The 19,526-nt window shown below is 41.0% G+C and overlaps 2 protein-coding genes across 2 annotated transcripts; both read left to right on the plus strand.

The window, feature by feature from the left end:
• The first annotated feature begins 10,308 nt into the window (after positions 1-10,308).
• LOC306706301 (tripartite motif-containing protein 16-like) lies at positions 10,309-12,735 on the plus strand. The gene has a single exon (XM_079173319.1). It carries the CDS (start codon positions 10,324-10,326, stop codon positions 12,004-12,006), a length of 1,683 nt encoding a protein of 560 aa, XP_079029445.1. The 5' UTR covers positions 10,309-10,323; the 3' UTR covers positions 12,007-12,735.
• A 2,607-nt stretch (positions 12,736-15,342) lies between these two features.
• Positions 15,343-17,863, plus strand: LOC306706348 (tripartite motif-containing protein 16-like). Its single transcript, XM_079173383.1, has one exon. It carries the CDS (start codon positions 15,455-15,457, stop codon positions 17,132-17,134), a length of 1,680 nt encoding a protein of 559 aa, XP_079029509.1. The 5' UTR covers positions 15,343-15,454; the 3' UTR covers positions 17,135-17,863.
• Positions 17,864-19,526: the final 1,663 nt, after the last annotated feature.

Raw genomic sequence — 19,526 nt, forward strand, 5'->3', positions numbered from 1 at the left:
TGGGCTGAGCGGTGGCTGCAGGACATTAAAAACATCAACAGAGAGTCATTCTGCTGGAAAGGGATGAGGGGAGGAAATGAGGGGATGAAGAGGAAAATACTGCAGAGCTCAGCAAGCATTTGATGGACTATGACAACAAAAAGAATAATTCAGGACTCAATTTACTAAATGATGCAGGTAACAACAAGCTGCGTTACAAATCCAATCTGGTGGTTTTAATGTAAAAGCTTCTATTTTAATGAAAAGTCCTGATTGGTTGATGGTGTGCAATGTGTAGCTCTATCACTACTTTACTTTAATCCACTTACTATCAATACTGCTTTTCACGGAGGCCCTAAAAACATCACTACAGGACAATTAGAAACCGAGCATTCTTCTTGCTTGTAGTTTGCAGACCAGCTGATTCCAGATTGTGGCACCATGATCCTGCAAGCTGGTCTTGAATGCAATGTTTTTTGGCTGCAGGGACTTCCAGGTGGGTCCCACTCTGCCCTCTTTAGAGCGTTTGCCTCCTGACCTTGTGCACCCATTAGTGGGCTGGTGGTGAAGATTTAAATACCACTGTTGGTACACTTACATTATTGTGACCTTTGTGGTGTCAGTACCGGCCATTTGCAGAAGTCAACAGGCAGCTGTTTGAACCCTCAGCAGAAGTTGTATTAGTGGCTTAAATTGTAGTAGTTCTTCATTGATGTTCGTGTCAGAAATGGTGAAATCCGACTCATTACATTTTCTTGCAACCGGGTTGTTTTAATGCAGTTGCTCCTCTTTTGTGCAGAAGATTGAAGCGAGCTTCATGCAGTAAGGATATTAGGGCTTTTAATTTAAGGACACTAGATCCTCTGCCTTATCAAATCTATTGTTTGTTTCTACATCATATTAAATTAGATTTATGTTTTTACCCCTCGTCCCAACTGCAAAATATCTACATTTCTTTTAATAAGTCGTTGTTGTTGTGCCTTTCCTCACTCCTTGTAGTCGTCCACTTCCACTGCCTTCATTTTTGCCATGTTATCCCCTCTCTCTGCACGACGAGCCCTTTGATTCTCTAAGACTCTGTGATTTAAGTACTAAACCGTACAGAAGGTTGTCCTGATATCCCACAGTCAACATTCATTCATTATTTCATCAGAAGCAGCTTTCTGTTTCTTTGGTCAAATCCAGCTTCTATTACAGGTCAGTCTCCTTCCCTTGTTAAATCCCTCCTTCATTTGCAAAATACAACTGACACATCCCCCTTCTTCTTTTTTTTTACTCTTGAGCTCCATTTTTCTACCCTTGTGTCTCCCTTTGAAAACATTTACAAGGAAATAAGCAGTTTGCTGCAACGCGAACTCTGAGGATTCACATTTAAAGACGCTTCAAATCATCTTAAAGCATGAAACCTTCCACATCCTCTCCCCTTCAGCTTCTATATTCACAGTCTCGGTTCAAGGGAATCTTAAGAGGGCTCGTCAAGGACAATCCTACGAGTGTGACCGAGTAGATAAACCTCTGCAAACGTTTTTTCTTTTTACTATTTTGTAATATTTTGACTACGTCCTTGGCGAGGACAAATACAAACCATCACTTACGGCGGTGCATGCAGGTTAAAGACTGTCCTGAGGTCTTTGTGTCATGGCACTATGTTATTTCTTCAACTTTCTCTTCCCCCCAAATGCGTCTGGAGAGAAGCCGAGTATCACTTTCATGACTGTGATATTGGATGTTTTTGTTGTTGTATTTTGTGGCGTTGGGGTACCACAAGGCAATCTGCTGCTGCTTTTACTGTCCTGCTGCAATTGTTGCAAACATTGATTTTAGTCTCTGCTGAACAACAATGCAAAGGCAGACAGACAGGTTGATTAGCCTCCCCACAAAGGCAGACGGTGCTCCCAGATCCCACCTCATCCGTAAAAGAAAGGGCCATTACATCAACAATGTATGGGAGAGGAGACGCACCTCAACAGACCTGTGAGCCTCACGCTGGCAGGGAGGAGAGCGCTGCTGCAGCTTAAGGATTATTCAGGAAGATGGATGGAAATAAACAGGTTTAATATAGACCGGGCTGTCAGACAATGATCCATATATACAGTAAATGAAATGTCTGCGGGGCTGGGAGGTTCTGATAACGGCTCATAACACATACATATGCTACACACAACATATTCCCAAACAGGCATGAGCAATCCATCACAGGCTCAGGGGAACGCTGTGTGTCGATATGGCTACTTTACTATCTTCCCATTTCAATAGAGACGGTGCTGAGAATCCCGACGCAGCGTATTTATACAGCGGGATGTATAGATTGAGTCAGCTGCTCGGCCTCCCTCCTCCTCCTCGTCCTCCTCCTCCTCCTCTGGAATGATTCCTGCTGCACAGCTTCAGTCTGCAGAGAGAAGTCGAGTCCTCCTGTTGGTTTGAGCTTTGGACAGACGAACGTCTCAGTAAAGTACCTCAGCAGGTCACAAGACGATTTACAGAATATGAGGAGTATTAATATTTGTAATAAATACTTGCAGTGTTCTGCCACTGTAGTAATTAGGGAAGTTTAATAATCTCAGTTCAGCAGTTTTCCTTTATTGATCTTTTAGTATGTAAACAGTCAAATTGATGCAAATGAGGGCAGAATTTACTTGGATCCTTTTGCTGAAAAACTGACAAAGAAAAGGTGATGCATGCTAGGTCAGGAAGTTTAGTTTTTCCCCGCTGTGTATAAATGTCTGTGGAGGATGTCTTTGTCATAGTTTTTGGGATCCCTCTCACATATATTGTTGGAGAAACGTAATTAAAGTTTACTAATGACGAAGCTTCCTTAGAAACGTTCACAGCAACGAGCGAGATTCATTCAACACGAGAGACGTTCAAACTTCTTTTTGTCAGAAACTCAAAGATACAAAGATATCAACCCATCAATTAAATGACGTCATTCAGAGCATTGTTATAGCAGCAAACAGCTATTGTCTGTGTAAAGTGGAGTCATCTCTACCAGAGCAGTGAAAGAAGTTGCACTTTGTAAATAATCTTATTTTTGTCCAAGAAGTAATTTAACCTCGAGATGAAAACCAGCGGTTTACTGACCTCTGTTGGTTGACAGTGGTGTAAACTGTAAAGTGTGTTTTGTTGCATTTCTAACTAAATCTGCGCACTGCAGGCGATGACTTCAACCACAAAAACAAGACGTTTAGCTGGTGGAGTGTGACGAAGAAAAATGTGTTAAACAGATATGTTATTCCTCTTTTTTTTACTGCAAGATAGTTGAAATAGTATTTCCACTGTGAGTGTGTTGTTAAAGCCAGCAGGGAAAGTAACGAAGTACATTTACTTTAGTACTGTGCTAAAGTACAATACTGAGTTAGTTGTAAGTGTTTTTATTGTATGCTACTTTATACTTCAATTTCACATTTCAGAGGGAAATATTGTTATTTTTACTCCACTGCATTTATTGCAGATAAAGTTAAAACAAATAAGCATAATAAATACAACACATTGTTATAATTACACCACATAACACTATAATAAATTAACAAAAATAGCTCTACTGCAGTCAGCTACAACATTAAAATGCATCTTACATGTACAATAATCACATATGATAGCAATAATCTAACAGTATAATATATATCATGGTGTAACAATGACAGAGACCATTTTGGCTGCATAATAAATACCTTTGACTACATTTTCTCATTAAGCTTGTGTACTTCAAAGTGACATTTTTTGAAAGCAGGACTTTTACTTGTAACCGAGTATTTTAAAACTGTGGAGTTGTTTTTACTGATGTTAAAGACCTGAATACTTCTTCCACCGCCGATTAAAGCTTTGAGTGAACTCCTCACTTATAAGGTTGAATAAGTACAGCAGCACCTCCGGCACTTATTCCAACATTGCAAATAGTACGAGCGGCCCCGGGTGACAGCATCAGCTTAAATGCCTGAAATGTAGATGGAGAGATCCTGTCCGCATCCTGATGGACGAGGCGACTAGAGAGACGGACGGAAGACAAACACAGACGGATATAGACGGAAAGAGAGAGAGAGAGAGAGCCAGAGAGAGAGAGAGAGAGAGAGAGAGAGAGAGAGAGAGAGAGAGAGCCAGGGGGGAAGCTGAACTCAGCGCAGCCACAGAGGGGCTCCTGACAGACAGACCGCTTCTCCTCGCTTGGCTGCTTTAATGACAAGCAGCAAACTCATTCAGCAGGACAAACAACTCACGGCAACACTGCTCCCTGCTGGGAGATCTTCAACCCTGCTGGAATAAAACTGCACACACGTGAAATTGAAATGCTTTTCCATCCCTCATGCTTCTGCTGAGAGGTCAGTAGTGTTTCCTATTAAAAGGAATGTGGAGGAAATGAGCGTCACACACACACACACACACACACACACACACACACACACACACACGCTGAGGAATAAAGACAAAAGGTTCATTGGACTGCATGACTTTTACACCTAAATGAAGCCACGCAGCAGGAATGACGGAGGCCGTCCGCAGCCAGACCTGCTTCATGAAGACGTTCTGTATCAGAGAGCGTGACACAGTGGTGGGACTATTTATCAGTCATGTTGCATTTATAAACACAATATATCGAGCTAAACTCTCCTAAAGCAAATGTCTGCTCACTTTCTCTTCTCCCCAAACTGTCCTCTCCCCTCCAAGCTTAGTTTATTTTGAGCTCTGTGTTTTTCACATAAAGAACAAAAATGTGTTTTTCAGGAAATTTGCTATTCAGCGTTCTTTTCTTGATTACACGTGTGCAGTTTTAAATAAGTGACATGTCATTCACATCTGTTAAGTCTTTCTAGAGTTATATTCACTGCGTCATATTTAATGGGGAGATCTCGTTTTAAATTTAACACATTTTAGCAAGTCTTGATATTATTCTTGTTTATTATTTGCAGGAGAGGACAACAAAGCCAAAGCACCTTTATATTTGAAGCAAGATGATGATGATGACGATGATGACGACGGTTGTTGAGGGGATGGACAGGAGGACTCTCACACACTTACTATTATGTGGTGAGAAATACATTAGTCTTGACTTTTGTTTATCAAAGTTCATGATAAAATGTTGTTTTTCACACTTGTTTGAATTTATATATATATATATGTTTAAACATTTGGATAATTGATAATTATAAATATTTCTTAATTAGATGGGCAAAAAAAAACTGCAGTGCTCTCAAAATATTCCCAGATAAAATTCAAATTGATGAAGTTCATTACATACAAAATAGAGCTCAAATTGCTGAAAAAAAAACCGAGATAAAAAATGAATTAGTGCAGAGAAAACAAACCATCAGACAGCTTCTCTCGGCCTCGGTGTTGCAGATCGGTGGCCAGAGAGGTTGTGCTTTGATTGACAGCTGGGATGAGCTTCTGTGCATCCCGACTCATTTTGACAAATAGCTCCGCGTGTGCAGCGGCGTGAAATGAACTTTAATCACTGCCACTTATTGCAGCTCTCACGTTGTTTGTGCTTTGTTTCGCTCCAGCAGACGCCGACTCGTTCGGTTTGTAGATGAGCTGAATGTGTTGTCGCCGTAGGTGAACGTCTCTTAACGTCTGTGTACGATGTGTTTATAGATGCGTGAGATATCGGTATATTGGCTCCAATGCACGCTTGACCTCCTGTGCTTTCTGCATCTCAATCTATAAGAAGGAAACTATAAAGGACGACGCAGAAGAGAAATGTTTGTTTCTCTGTCGTTTACATTCACGATGTAATAATGATGTCATGCTGCTTGGCTGAACACGGTTTAATACTGCAGCAGCATTCAAACATGTCCATGTCCAATAATCTGCTGACTGACTGACAGTCCGTCCGTTACCTGGCAGCCTGAATGAGACGCATCAATTAACATCAATATTTAGTTTAGTAAGATGTTTAAAACATGGTATCAGGGAGCCGCAGGACTTCAGTCCATCAATATCTTTATCAGGACAGAACACACTCAGTCTTTGGATTAACAGCCGAGGCCTTTTAGTGTCAGTTTAGATTTAGAAGATATTATAGATATAAACTACTAACACTTAATCCATCCAAGGTCAGAAAGTTAGTATTATTATTTTGATTGTAATAATAATAATAATAATAAAATCATAATGCATGATTATTAATATCTTGTGCACAAGATTTACTAAAAACTAAAAAACAAACAAAAAGGCTGCAAGTAATTAACTCTATTACCAATAAATCTGCCAATATTTTCTTGTTTTATTGTATAAGTTTACAGTAAAATGTATAAAATAGTGTAAATCAGGCTGATGTCATCAAACTTCTTGTTCAGACCAACACAAGATATTCACTGAACTGTGTTTGTTCAGTGTTTTTGCAGATCGATTGATTGATTCTGGTGTCTACAGTGTTCTTTGCTGGTTGTTTTTTTACTTTTTCCTGAGAAAATCAAATCTAGACCAACAACAATAAAATGTGACTCGCCTGTTTTCCCTCCACACCCCCGACATGTCATTACATTATTTATATTTTTTGACCTCACTGAATATTACTCTGCATCACTGGTGCTGATGACTCTCCTCAAACGCTACACTCTTGATCTGATAATGTTGCACATGAATGTTTTGTAATTGAGTGTGGATAAGGCGGGGTTAATCGCACCAGTTGATGACCAGCTTCAGGATACAGATGGCGATGATGATGATTGTCCAGGAGCACCAGTTGTATGGGGACGGGGCGTACAAGTCGCCCTAATCAGGGTTTTTACTGACAAAATATTGACCAAATAAATTGGCTGTTGAAAGCCTCAAACCTGCAGATATATTCAGTGAAGTATCATCGTCTGCAGTCAGCAGCCCATTGTGCTGCCTGGAGCTTCTTTTCTCTACTTGCTTCTATTCAAGTCCTTCATCATGTATTCAGGTCCCCACTTGAATGCACATGATTTAGTTTTCTGCGGACGAAGCCATCAGCGAAACGGTGCTTTATGAATATTCGTAATAACTGCAGAAGGTCTTCCATTTGCACAAAAAACCTCCCACGCTGCATAAGGTTTGCCTTTATTGTGCTGTAGTTTGCTTTGGGTAAAAGCAGCAATAAAAATGTTCATTACGAGCGCACATTTTCATTACCTTGACATTACAGTAGTCTCTAAAAAAAATGCACTTGGGGCTTTTCCAGTGACCAAAGGGAATACTTGCACAGATGGAAAAATAGCTTACTAATCCGTTGGTCGTGAAGCGCTGATTTCAGATGAAAGAGTTCAGATTGTACAGTGTTCAACTGTAAAAGTCTCCCGCTCCCTGATGCAACAGTTCCCCCCCCCAAAACTGTTACCTCTGCTCGCTGCTTCTCACTCTCCCACCTCCCTATCTCATCACCGGTTTTTCCTGTAATTACACATAATTGTTTTTCCGCACCAAAAATCATTCGTGCGGATAATTTCTCATTTGTCTCAGTGAGAAAAGTGAATGTTGGATTACACCGATTCACGCTTTAGTGGCGCTTGGCGTACTCTACAGCACACACGTGGCTCATTCGGGCTCCTGTGTGTACTTCTGCAAAGTGGTTTACTGGGTTTTTTTTTTCAAATGATTCACAAAACGAATTACATTTCCAATAAATCACAATTTGAAGCAACTAAAGTCACAACATAAAGTGAAACGTAGTTTGTAGCTTTTTTTTAAATGTGAGAGAAATTCCAAACAGTTCTCAGGGATCCAAGTTTATGCTGGAAACTACTTTTATAAACTACTGTATACAATGAATATAATTTGACTCATTTGAAGTGACGTGTTTGTTCACAAGATGTTTACTGTATGACTGACTTGTATATTGATTTATTCTGTTCATTAACATCGATGTACAGTAGATCATGTTCCAACTTCGAGAAACATGCTGACCACATCTTTTCATACCTATAACAAAAGTACTTGGACATGTACTGTTTGCAAAAGCTACGGTATGAACATGCACTTTTTAATTTGACCAGCTATAGTTGGCACAGGTGTCTTTGGTTTGACTTTTAGTCCGACTGGCTTTTGATTGCAAGCAGAAAGCTTTAGCCATCAGTTGAATCTTTTATTTTGTTGAGTAAAGCTCAGTCATGAAAGAAGCAGAAGGAGAAAGCTGAGCGATTGTCGAAGACGTTGCAAATTGGATTAAAATGTACTGCGACATTGTTCTTTTTTTGTTTCATTTTCCGTCCAGTTAATGGAAACATTGACAGTTCTGACATGATTTAAAAAAAAAAATGAAATAAAGCTACAGCTGTGCTTCAGGGACAGAAGGGCTTAGAAAAGACGGTTTGTTTTAAAGATGTTTGAAGCAGTTATTGAAGTTCATCATGATGAATAATTGTGAATCTGATAGACTTAGAGAGGTGAAGTTGTGCAGATGTTCTGCTGTTTGTTTTAATTTATACTAAACTGTGAAACTCTTGTGAAGTTGTATGTTGGCTGTGATCATCAAACAGAAAAAAGTCAGACGGGTTAAATGTACTTATGAAGTTTTATGTTATGTATTGCTGTTGAAGATAAGGAGCAGACAGGTTGACTTTAACAAGATCTTTAAAATACTACAGAATTACTGAGACCTTTTCATGACTGTTAGCTAGACTATGACTTATTTAAACGTACTATACTGACTCTTTTCGACATACTATACTAGGACTTTTTATGACTTATTTCGACATGCTATCCTCCTCACACACATGAGACAACAGATACTGATGAAGGTTCAGAATGAGGCTGTCATGTTGGTTCAGTGTTTCTCTGTCACCTCACAGCCAGACCATGTTGTAAAGTTTGAATCCAGACTTGACTCAAACTTCTTGTGACTCATTTAGTCCAGGGTGAAATCTGTGGACCCACCAAACAGCCTGCTGAGCTCAAGAGTTTCTCTAATGTATCCTCAGTTAGTGAGGCACTGGGTGTTTGAGAACACAGGGAAGTATTAGCCCCCCTAGTGTTTGAATTCAGTAGAAGCTAAGGTCTCAGAAACATTGACTATTTCTTTGTCTCTTACCTGTATCACGCTGTCATTAGGTCTTTTACTGGGATGTGTGGTTATTGTATTTCTGCTAAGCCCAACATTGTCAGCAGAGGGCGCTCTAGGCAGTATACTGAGCATCAGTAGCTAACGTCAGTAGAGCAGAAGAAAGCCGTCAGTAGTGATGAGCGAAGTGTCATCAGAACAGAGAGCTTCTCACCTGACCTCATGTGTTTACATATATTTACAGGAAATGAAATGTGTTGCACCAGAGTGAGCTTCGTGTCATTCTTGGTCCTGTAACATTAGCAACAAATAAATGCATCTAAAACAGTCATGATTAGGGTTCCTGACAGCTGAGATTGATTTATTGCACCATCACATGTAAAGTTACTCCACCTTTTCCAGTTCAGAAGTTCTTCAGGAACAATTTAATAACCGTGATGATATCCATATGAAACGCTGCTTTCAGTTCAACCAGAATCAACATCAGAAGGACTCGACGTCTGAAAGCAGCAACATGTTCAGTCTCATGTTACGTCATCGAGACACAATCATTTATGGTTGGTGGAGATTCATGTTGTTCCTGAGGAGTTTTCTCAGTCGTCACTCAACCAGTGAGTGACTCAGCTTTTACAACAGGTGGAATATTTTAACATCAACAACAAATGGAAAATGTGCAGATTATATCAGGTCCAGTCATGACGTCATGAAATGAATAAATGTGAATCTTGAAACGCTTCTTTGCATCAGAATCATATCTTGAAACTCAACTCTTTTGTTTAAAATACTTCAATGTTGATCATTAAATATGAGAGAAAGGTATTATACGACAATTTAAATGTTTCATATTAGTTTATTTGATAACTCTTTTGTCAGCCAGCTGTTTTTAAGCTAGTCGACAATATATATATATATATATTGTCGACTAGCTGTTTTTAAGCAGTAAAATAAAACTGAACAGAATTAGTCTTTTGATGGCTTCATGTTTGTCTATAACTCTTCCTCTGAGGAGACAAGAAATATTTAACAACTAAAGAAATGAAATGTTTTCAAACGTGGAGCAGGTTTTAACCGAGGCTCTGTTTGTAAATGAGGAGACAAAGTTCACATTCACAGCGCTGCTCCTCTTCCTGGAATGAACCACAGCTTGATAACCCCTCCTTCTTCCTGCTGCTCTCAAACACAGCCGGCTCCACTCTGTCCACATATCTCCTTGTTCCCTCCCCTTCAGATCTACAGTTTTAAAGATGGGTGTAACCAACATGGTGGTGAAGCGATAGAGCTGACAGGCTCCATTCACTGAACAAACACATGTTGTTCAGATCAGACGTCAAAGCAGAGTCGCTTCTAGTGAAGTGAAACTCAGACAGTCGTTGTTACTGAGAGGTGAAATGGCGCAGAAAGGAGTTCAGCTGGATCGGGAAACCTTCTCTTGTTCCATCTGTCTGGATCTACTGAAGGATCCGGTGACTACTTCCTGTGGACACAGCTACTGCATGAACTGTATTAAAAGCTTCTGGGATGAAGAGGATGTGAAGAAACTCCACAGCTGCCCTCAGTGTAGGCAGACCTTCACACCGAGGCCTGTCCTGCTGAAAAACACCATGTTAGCAGATTTAGTGGAGGAGCTGAAGAAGACTGGACTCCAAGCTGCTCCTGCTGATCACTGCTATGCTGGACCTGAAGATGTGTCCTGTGATGTCTGCACTGGGAGAAAACGGAAAGCCATCAAGTCCTGTCTGCAGTGTGTCTCTATCTCTTTCTGCGAGAAACACCTTCAGCCTCATTATGAATCCCCTGCCTATGAGAAACACAAGCTGGTGGACCCCTCCAAGAAGCTCCAGGAGAACATCTGTTCTCGTCACGATGAGGTGATGAAGATTTTCTGCCGTACTGATCAGCAGTGTATCTGTTACCTCTGCTTAATGGATGAACACAAAGGCCACGACACAGTCACAGCTGCAGCAGAAAGGACTGAGAGGCAGAGAGAGCTGGAGGTGAGTCGACTAAACATCCAGCAGAGAATCCAGGACAGAGAGAAAGACGTGAAGCTGCTTCAACAGGAGGTGGAGGCCGTCAATCGCTCTGCCGACGAAGCGGTGAAGGACAGCGAGAAGATCTTCACTGAGCTGATCCGTCTCATGGAGAAAAGAAGCTCCGATGTGAAGCAGCAGGTCAGATCCCAGCAGAAAAGTGAAGTGAGTCGAGTCAAAGAGCTTCAGGAGAAGCTGGAGCAGGAGATCTCTGAGCTGAAGAGGAAAGACGCTGAGCTGAAGCTGCTCTCACACACAGAGGATCACAACCAGTTTCTACACAACTACCCCTCACTGTCAACACTCAGAGAACCTACAGACTCGTCCGGCATCGATATCCGTCCTCTGAGCTACTTTGAGGACGTGACGGCGGCTGTGTCAGAAGTCAGAGATAAACTACAGGACGTTCTGAGAGAGAAGTGGACAAACGTCTCACTGGCAGTGACTGAAGTGGACGTTTTACTGTCACCTTCACAAGCAGAGCCCAAGACCAGAGCTGAGTTCTTAAGATATTCAAGTGAAATCACACTGGATCCAAACACAGCACACACACATCTGTTATTATCTGAGGGGAACAGAAAAGCAACAGTTATGAGAAAACAACAGTCTTATTCTAGTCACCCAGACAGATTCACTTCATGTTGTCAGGTCCTGAGTAGAGAGAGTCTGACTGGACGTTGTTACTGGGAGGTGGAGAGTAGAGGAGGAGTTGATGTAGCAGTCGCATACAAGAATATCAGCAGAACAGGGAGCTTGAATGAAAGTGTGTTTGGATGGAATGACAAATCTTGGGCGTTAGATTGTAACAAAAACAGTTTTACATTTTTGTACAACAATATCAAAACTCCCGTCTCTGGTCCTCAGTCCTCCAGAGTAGGAGTGTACCTGGATCACAGAGCAGGTATTCTGTCTTTCTACAGCGTCTCTGAAACCATGACTCTCCTCCACAGAGTCCAGACCACATTCACTCAGCCTCTCTATGCTGGACTTAGGATTTATCAAGCTTATGGAGACACTGCTGAGTTCTGTAAACTAAAATAGTCAGAAGTGATTTAAGGAACAGCAAATTAATTTCTGTGTTTTAATCCTGAAACTCATTTTGTCTCCATCATTGTCGCTTAATTGCTGATTGTTCTTCAGCTGTCAATCAAACATTGTGGGCGGTACTTTGACATCTTCTCATTCTTGTTGTGTAAATGTTTGAGTTTCTTTAGGTGGAGCTCCTTTCTGTGTCTGTTTAGCCATGGAGGCTATCACTGCTCATGATGATCTTTGTTGACCTGAACTGATATTTCTCTTCATGAAAATGTAAACTGCTCTGAGGTTTAAATGTTTGATAAATATTAGTATTGATGTATTTGTTAGTTGTTGTTTCTCTTCCACTGCATGGCTCTTAAAGAGAGAAATCACCAGAGCTTCTTTTATCAAAGATATTTAGTTCTCAGCACTCTTTGTAAAGATTTCTTTAAGTGAAATTATGTTTATTTTCTATAACAGATTAAATGTTGTTCTTGTTGTTTTCTTAATCGTTATACAAAAGAGGTACTATGATGTATTATATCACTAATTATTATAATCATAATCAATAAGTAAATCATTCATTATTCTCTTTCACATAACTGAGATTCTGGTCAAACTAATAGATTATGAGGATGAAGTGAATGTGTTCATGAAATCATTGAACAAGAGTCATTTAACAGACTTTACTGATGGGATGTGAACAAACTGAAGGTTTACATGATGAATAAAGTATTTCTGGATTCAAGAATGAACAAAGTATTTTCTTCTTGTCTTATTTACAGGGTTTCATAAAAAGCTGATGGAGAAAATGTGAAACTAATATGAGAGAATAACTGAGTCAGTTTTCCTCCTGAAACACCACAAAAGGTGTTTGTTGGTCTTCTAGCTCCACCCGGTGACAGACCTTCATTCTGCAGCTTTAGGAGGAACTCTCTCCTTCTGTTTCTCATTTTTCTTCTCAGCAAAACAAACCTGCTTCCACTGAGCATCACAGACCCTTTGCACTTAAAGATAATATACAGATTGTAACCTTTATTGAATAATCTCATTGAGATCAAGATGTATTTTCCAACAGAGACCCGAGCACACCAGGAGAAATAGAGAAATGTCATGACAACTGTCAAAGTGTATTGTTAAAGAGCTGAGATCACGTTCTGTTAATGCATGGGCCGAATTATTAAAGACACTATTCAAGGTCTGCCAGGCCTGACTGACACTCATAAAGAGATCACATCCACTTACGTTCATCACCTGAAGCTGAAACAGTTTGCCACAGTTTCTCCTTTCATTCTTTACCGTCTGAAAACAAAGCGCACGAGTTTGTCTGAATGTAAAAAACATTATGTCTCCATTTCACTCTAAACTGATCTTGGTTTTATACATTTCTGGATTTGTTCAAGTCAAGTTGGTGTTTGATCTCATTCCCTGCATGTTTCTAGATTTCAATCTGCCTTAACAGAACATTTTCTTTTTTTTGAAGCATTTATAAACTATTGAGCAACTAAGACGGTCAACTAACTGAAGATTATTCCTCAACAACAAATATTCAAGTCTTAAAACGTTTTATAAAATATGTATTTATAGATATCAGGACCAAAAGCATTTCATAAAGAGATACACTATGTATGCCTCAAACATATTTGAATCACTTTGATCTCTGTATTTATATGGCACCTTTCATGGGAAGTATCTTTTAGTAATTGTGAGAATCAACATGTTAACAGCACACAGGTCTTGCATCAGGCTGGAGGCGTTGGGGTGGAGCAGGGAACAGCCCTGTTCCTTCACCTACAGTATGACTTCATGAACAAGCTCATAACACTGAAACACTGACTCACAACTAAAGTCCACCAAAAGAAGGAGGAGCTTGGTAAGAACGGGCGCCCGTGTTTCTGGAACCTCGGCCGAGCCGGGGGCGAGGTGGAGCCTGACCCAATGAAGAACAATGAAACAACATGGGATGTCTCAGCAACAAGGTGGCATTGCCCTGACATCCAGCACCACCGTAAAGAATCTCAGAGTTATTATTAATCAGGGGCCTTTTTTCACCGACGTGACGTTGCAAAAATCAGGCACATCCTGTATCAAAGCGATGCAGAAAAATGTGTTCATGCATTTGTTACTTCTAGACTAGAATACTGCAATTCCTTATTATCAAGCTGCTCTAATACGTCTCTTAAATCTCTCCAGCTGGTTCAGAATGCTGCAGCACATGTACGAACAAAAACTAAGAAGAGAGATCACATTACTCCTGTATCAGCTTCTCTGCACTGGCTCCCTGTAAAATCACAAATTGAACTTAAAATTCTTCTCCTCACCTACAAAGCCCAAATTGGTCAGGCAGCGTCATACCTTAAAGAGCTTATAGAACCATATTACCCCACCCGAGAGCTGCGCTCCCTAAATTCAGGGTTACTTGTGGTTCCTAGAGTCTTAGAAAGTAGGATGGGAGCCAGAGCCTTCAGTTATCAAGCTCCTCTTCTGTGGAACCAGCTTCCAGCTTCAGTCCGGGGGGCAGACACACTCACCACATTTAAGAGTAGGCTGAAGACTTTCTTATAGTTCGGGCTGGCTCAGGTCTGCCTTGGACCAGCCCTAGATATGCAGCTATAGGCCTAGACTACCGGGTGACCTCCTAGGATACACTGAGCTCCTCTCTCCTCTTCTCTCTCTCCTTCTGGATGAATTCATGTCCCATTAATGCACATTACTAACTTTGCTTCTTCCCCGGAGTCTTTGTGCTTTCTCTCCTCACAGGGTTCCATTGATCGTGGTTGTATCTGGACCGCGGTCGTGATGGCCCTGCTGACACCCACTGCTACTATCATTATTATTATTATGAGTCACATTACTATTACTATTACAGATACCATTGCTGCTTTACTTATCATTATTATTATACTATTTCCACTGCTGCTGTTTTTATTAGTAGTCGTAATTTTTCCATCATTTTTCTGCTTAATACTTTTATTATATGAATAATTTGTAAAACGCATTGAATGTGTTGTAACTCTGTCATGTTGTTCATTCTGTACACATGATTGCACTTCTGTCCATCCAGCGATCCCTCCTCTGTTGCTCTAGAAAATGACAAGAAATATTTAACAACTAAAGAAATGAAATGTTTTCAAACGTGGAGCAGGTTTTAACCGAGGCTCTGTTTGTAAATGAGGAAACAAAGTTCACATTCACAGCGCTGCTCCTCTTCCTGGAATGAACCACAGCTTGATAACCCCTCCTTCTTCCTGCTGCTCTCAAACACAGCCGGCTCCACTCTGTCCACATATCTCCTTGTTCCCTCCCCTTCAGATCTACAGTTTTACAGATGGGTGTAACCAACATGGTGGTGAAGCGATAGAGCTGACAGGCTCCATTCACTGAACAAACACATGTTGTTCAGATCAGAAGTCAAAGCAGAGTCGCTTCTAGTGAAGTGAAACTCAGACAGTCGTTGTTACTGAGAGGTGAAATGGCGCAGAAAGGAGTTCAGCTGGATCGGGAAACCTTCTCTTGTTCCATCTGTCTGGATCTACTGAAGGATCCGGTGACTACTCCCTGTGGACACAGCTACTGCATGAACTGTATTAAAAGCTTCTGGGATGAAGAGGATGTGAAGAAACTCCACAGCTGCCCTCAGTGTAGGCAGACCTTCACACCGAGGCCTGTCCTGCTGAAAAACACCATGTTAGCAGTTTTAGTGGAGGAGCTGAAGAAGACTGGACTCCAAGCTGCTCCTGCTGATCACTGCTATGCTGGACCTGAAGATGTGTCCTGTGATGTCTGCACTGGGAGGAAACGGAAAGCCATCAAGTCCTGTCTGCAGTGTGTGATCTCTTATTGTGAGAAACACCTTCAGCCTCATTATGATGCGGCTCCATTAAAGAAACACAAGCTGGTGGACCCCTCCAAGAAGCTCCAGGAGAACATCTGCTCTCGTCACGATGAGGTGATGAAGATGTTCTGCCGTACTGATCAGCAGTGTATCTGTTATCTCTGCTCTGTGGATGAACACAAAGGCCACGACACAGTCTCAGCTGCAGCAGAAATCACTGAGAGGCAGAGAGAGCTGGAGGTGAGTCGACTAAACATCCAGCAGAGAATCCAGGACAGAGAGAAAGACGCGAAGCTGCTTCAACAGGAGGTGGAGGCCGTCAATCGCTCTGCCGACGAAGCGGTGAAGGACAGCGAGAAGATCTTCACTGAGCTGATCCGTCTCATGAAGAAAAGAAGCTCCGATGTGAAGCAGCAGGTCAGATCCCAGCAGAAAAGTGAAGTGAGTCGAGTCAAAGAGCTTCAGGAGAAGCTGGAGCAGGAGATCTCTGAGCTGAAGAGGAAAGACGCTGAGCTGAAGCTGCTCTCACACACAGAGGATCACAACCAGTTTCTACACAACTACCCCTCACTGTCACCACTCAGAGAACCTACAGACTCGTCCGGCATCGATATCCGTCCTCTGAGCTACTTTGAGGACGTGACGGCGGCTGTGTCAGAAGTCAGAGATAAACTACAGGACGTTCTGAGAGAGAAGTGGACAAACGTCTCACTGGCAGTGACTGAAGTGGACGTTTTACTGTCACCTTCACAAGCAGAGCCCAAGACCAGAGCTGAGTTCTTAAGATATTCAAGTGAAATCACACTGGATCCTAACACAGCATTCATATATCTGTTATTATCTGAGGGGAACAGAAAAGCAACATTGATGACAAAACAACAGTCTTATTCTAGTCACCCAGACAGATTCACTACCTGTCGTCAGGTCCTGAGTAGAGAGAGTCTGACTGGACGTTGTTACTGGGAGGTGGAGAGGAGAGGAAGAGCTCATGTAGCAGTCGCATACAAGAATATCATCAGAGCAGAGAGCTATGATGAATGTGGATTTGGATGGAATGACACATCGTGGGCGTTACATTGTGACACAAACAGTTCATCATTTTTTCACAACAACATCCAAACTCCCGTCTCTGGTCCTCAGTCCTCCAGAGTAGGAGTGTACCTGGATCACAGAGCAGGTATTCTGTCTTTCTACAGCGTCTCTGAAACCATGACTCTCCTCCACAGAGTCCAGACCACATTCACTCAGCCTCTCTATGCTGGACTTAGGATTCTTGGTTATCAAGGAAGCAATGCTGAGTTCTGTCCACTCAAATAGTCAGAAGTGATTTAAGGAACAGCAAATACATTTTTGTGTTTTAATCCTGAACCTCATTTTGTCTCCATCATTGTCGCTTCATTGCTGATTGTTCTTCAGCTGTCAATCAAACATTGTGGGCGGTACTTTGACATCTTCTCATTCTTGTTGTGTAAATGTTTGAGTTTCTTTAGGTGGAGCTCCTTTCTGTGTCTGTTTAGCCATGGAGGCTATCACTGCTCATGATGATCTTTGTTGACCTGAACTGATATTTCTCTTCATGAAAATGTAAACTGCTCTGAGGTTTAAATGTTTGATAAATATTAGTATTGATGTATTTGTTAGTTGTTGTTTCTCTTCCACTGCATGGCTCTTAAAGAGAGAAATCACCAGAGCTTCTTTTATCAAAGATATTTAGTTCTCAGCACTCTTTGTAAAGATTTCTTTCAGTGAAATTATGTTTATTTTCTATAACAGATTAAATGTTGTTCTTGTTGTTTTCTTAATCGTTATACAAAAGAGGTACTATGATGTATTATATCACTAATTATTATAATCATAATCAATAAGTAAATCATTCATTATTCTCTTTCACATAACTGAGATTCTGGTCAAACTAATAGATTATGAGGATGAAGTGAATGTGTTCATGAAATCATTGAACAAGAGTCATTTAACAGACTTTACTGATGGGATGTGAACAAACTGAAGGTTTACATGATGAATAAAGTATTTCTGGATTCAAGAATGAACAAAGTATTTTCTTCTTGTCTTATTTACAGGGTTTCATACAAAGCTGATGGAGAAAATGTGAAACTAATATGAGAGAATAACTGAGTCAGTTTTCCTCCTGAAACACCACAAAAGGTGTTTGTTGGTCTTCTAGCTCCACCCGGTGACAGACCTTCATTCTGCAGCTTTAGGAGGAACTCTCTCCTTCTGTTTCTCAGTTTTCTTCTCAGCAAAACAAACCTGCTTCCACTGAGCATCACAGACCCTTTGCACTTAAAGACAATATACAGATTATAACCTTTATTGAATAATCTCATTGAGATCAAGATGTATTTTCCAACAGAGACCCGAGCACACCAGGAGAAATAGAGAAATGTCATGACAACTGTCAAAGTGTATTGTTAAAGAGCTGAGATCACGTTCTGTTAACGCATGGGCCGAATTATTAAAGACACTATTCAAGGTCTGCCAGGCCTGACTGACACTCATAAAGAGATCACATCCACTTACGTTCATCACCTGAAGCTGAAACAGCTTGCCACAGTTTCTCCTTTCATTCTTTACCGTCTGAAAACAAAGCGCGAGTTTGTCTGAATGTAAAAACCCTTATGTCTCCATTTCACTCTAAACTGATCTTGGTTTTGTACATTTCTGGATTTGTTCAAGTCAAGTTGGTGTTTGATCTCATTCCCTGCATGTTTATAGATTTCAATCTGCCTTAACAGAACATGTTCTTTTTTTTTAAGCATTTATAAACTATTGAGCAACTAAGACGGTCAACTAACTGAAGATTATTCCTCAACAACAAATATTCAAGTCTTAAAACGTTTTATAAAATATGTATTTATAGATATCAGGACCAAAAGCATTTTATAAAGAGATACACTATGTACGCCTCAAACATATTTTAATCACTTTGATCTCTGTATTTATACGGCACCTTTCATGGGAAGTATCTTTTAGTAATTGTGAGAATCAACACGTTAACAGCACACAGGTCTTGCATGAGGCTGGAGGCGTTGGGGTGGAGCAGGGAACAGCCCTGTTCCTTCACCTACAGTATGACTTCATGAACAAGCTCATAACACTGAAACACTGACTCACAACTAAAGTCCACCAAAAGAAGGAGGAGCTTGGTAAGAACGGGCGCCCGTGTTTCTGGAACCTCGGCCGAGCCGGGGGCGAGGTGGAGCCTGACCAAATGAAGAACAATGAAACAACATGGGATGTCTCAGCAACAAGGTGGCATTGCCCTGACATCCAGCACCACCGTATAGAATCTCAGAGTTATTATTAATCAGGGGCCTGTTTTCACCGACGTGACGTTGCAAAAATCAGGCACATCCTGTATCAAAGCGATGCAGAACAATGTGTTCATGCATTTGTTACTTCTAGACTAGAATACTGCAATTCCTTATTATCAAGCTGCTCTAATACGTCTCTTAAATCTCTCCAGCTGGTTCAGAATGCTGCAGCACATGTACTCACAAAAACTAAGAAGAGAGATCACATTACTCCTGTATCAGCTTCTCTGCACTGGCTCCCTGTAAAATCACAAATTGAACTTAAAATTCTTCTCCTCGCCTACAAAGCCCAAATTGGTCAGGCACCGTCATACCTTAAAGAGCTTATAGAACCATATTACCCCACCCGAGAGCTGCGCTCCCTAAATTCAGGGTTA

This window comes from Pholis gunnellus (genome assembly GCF_910591455.1).
Source record: "Pholis gunnellus genome assembly, chromosome: 14".
NCBI lineage: Eukaryota > Metazoa > Chordata > Actinopteri > Perciformes > Pholidae > Pholis > Pholis gunnellus.

Coding starts and splice junctions, on each gene's coding strand:
- LOC306706301 (XM_079173319.1), top strand. CDS start 10,324: ATGGCGCAGAAAGGAGTTCAGCTGGATCGGGAAACCTTCTCTTGTTCC.
- LOC306706348 (XM_079173383.1), top strand. CDS start 15,455: ATGGCGCAGAAAGGAGTTCAGCTGGATCGGGAAACCTTCTCTTGTTCC.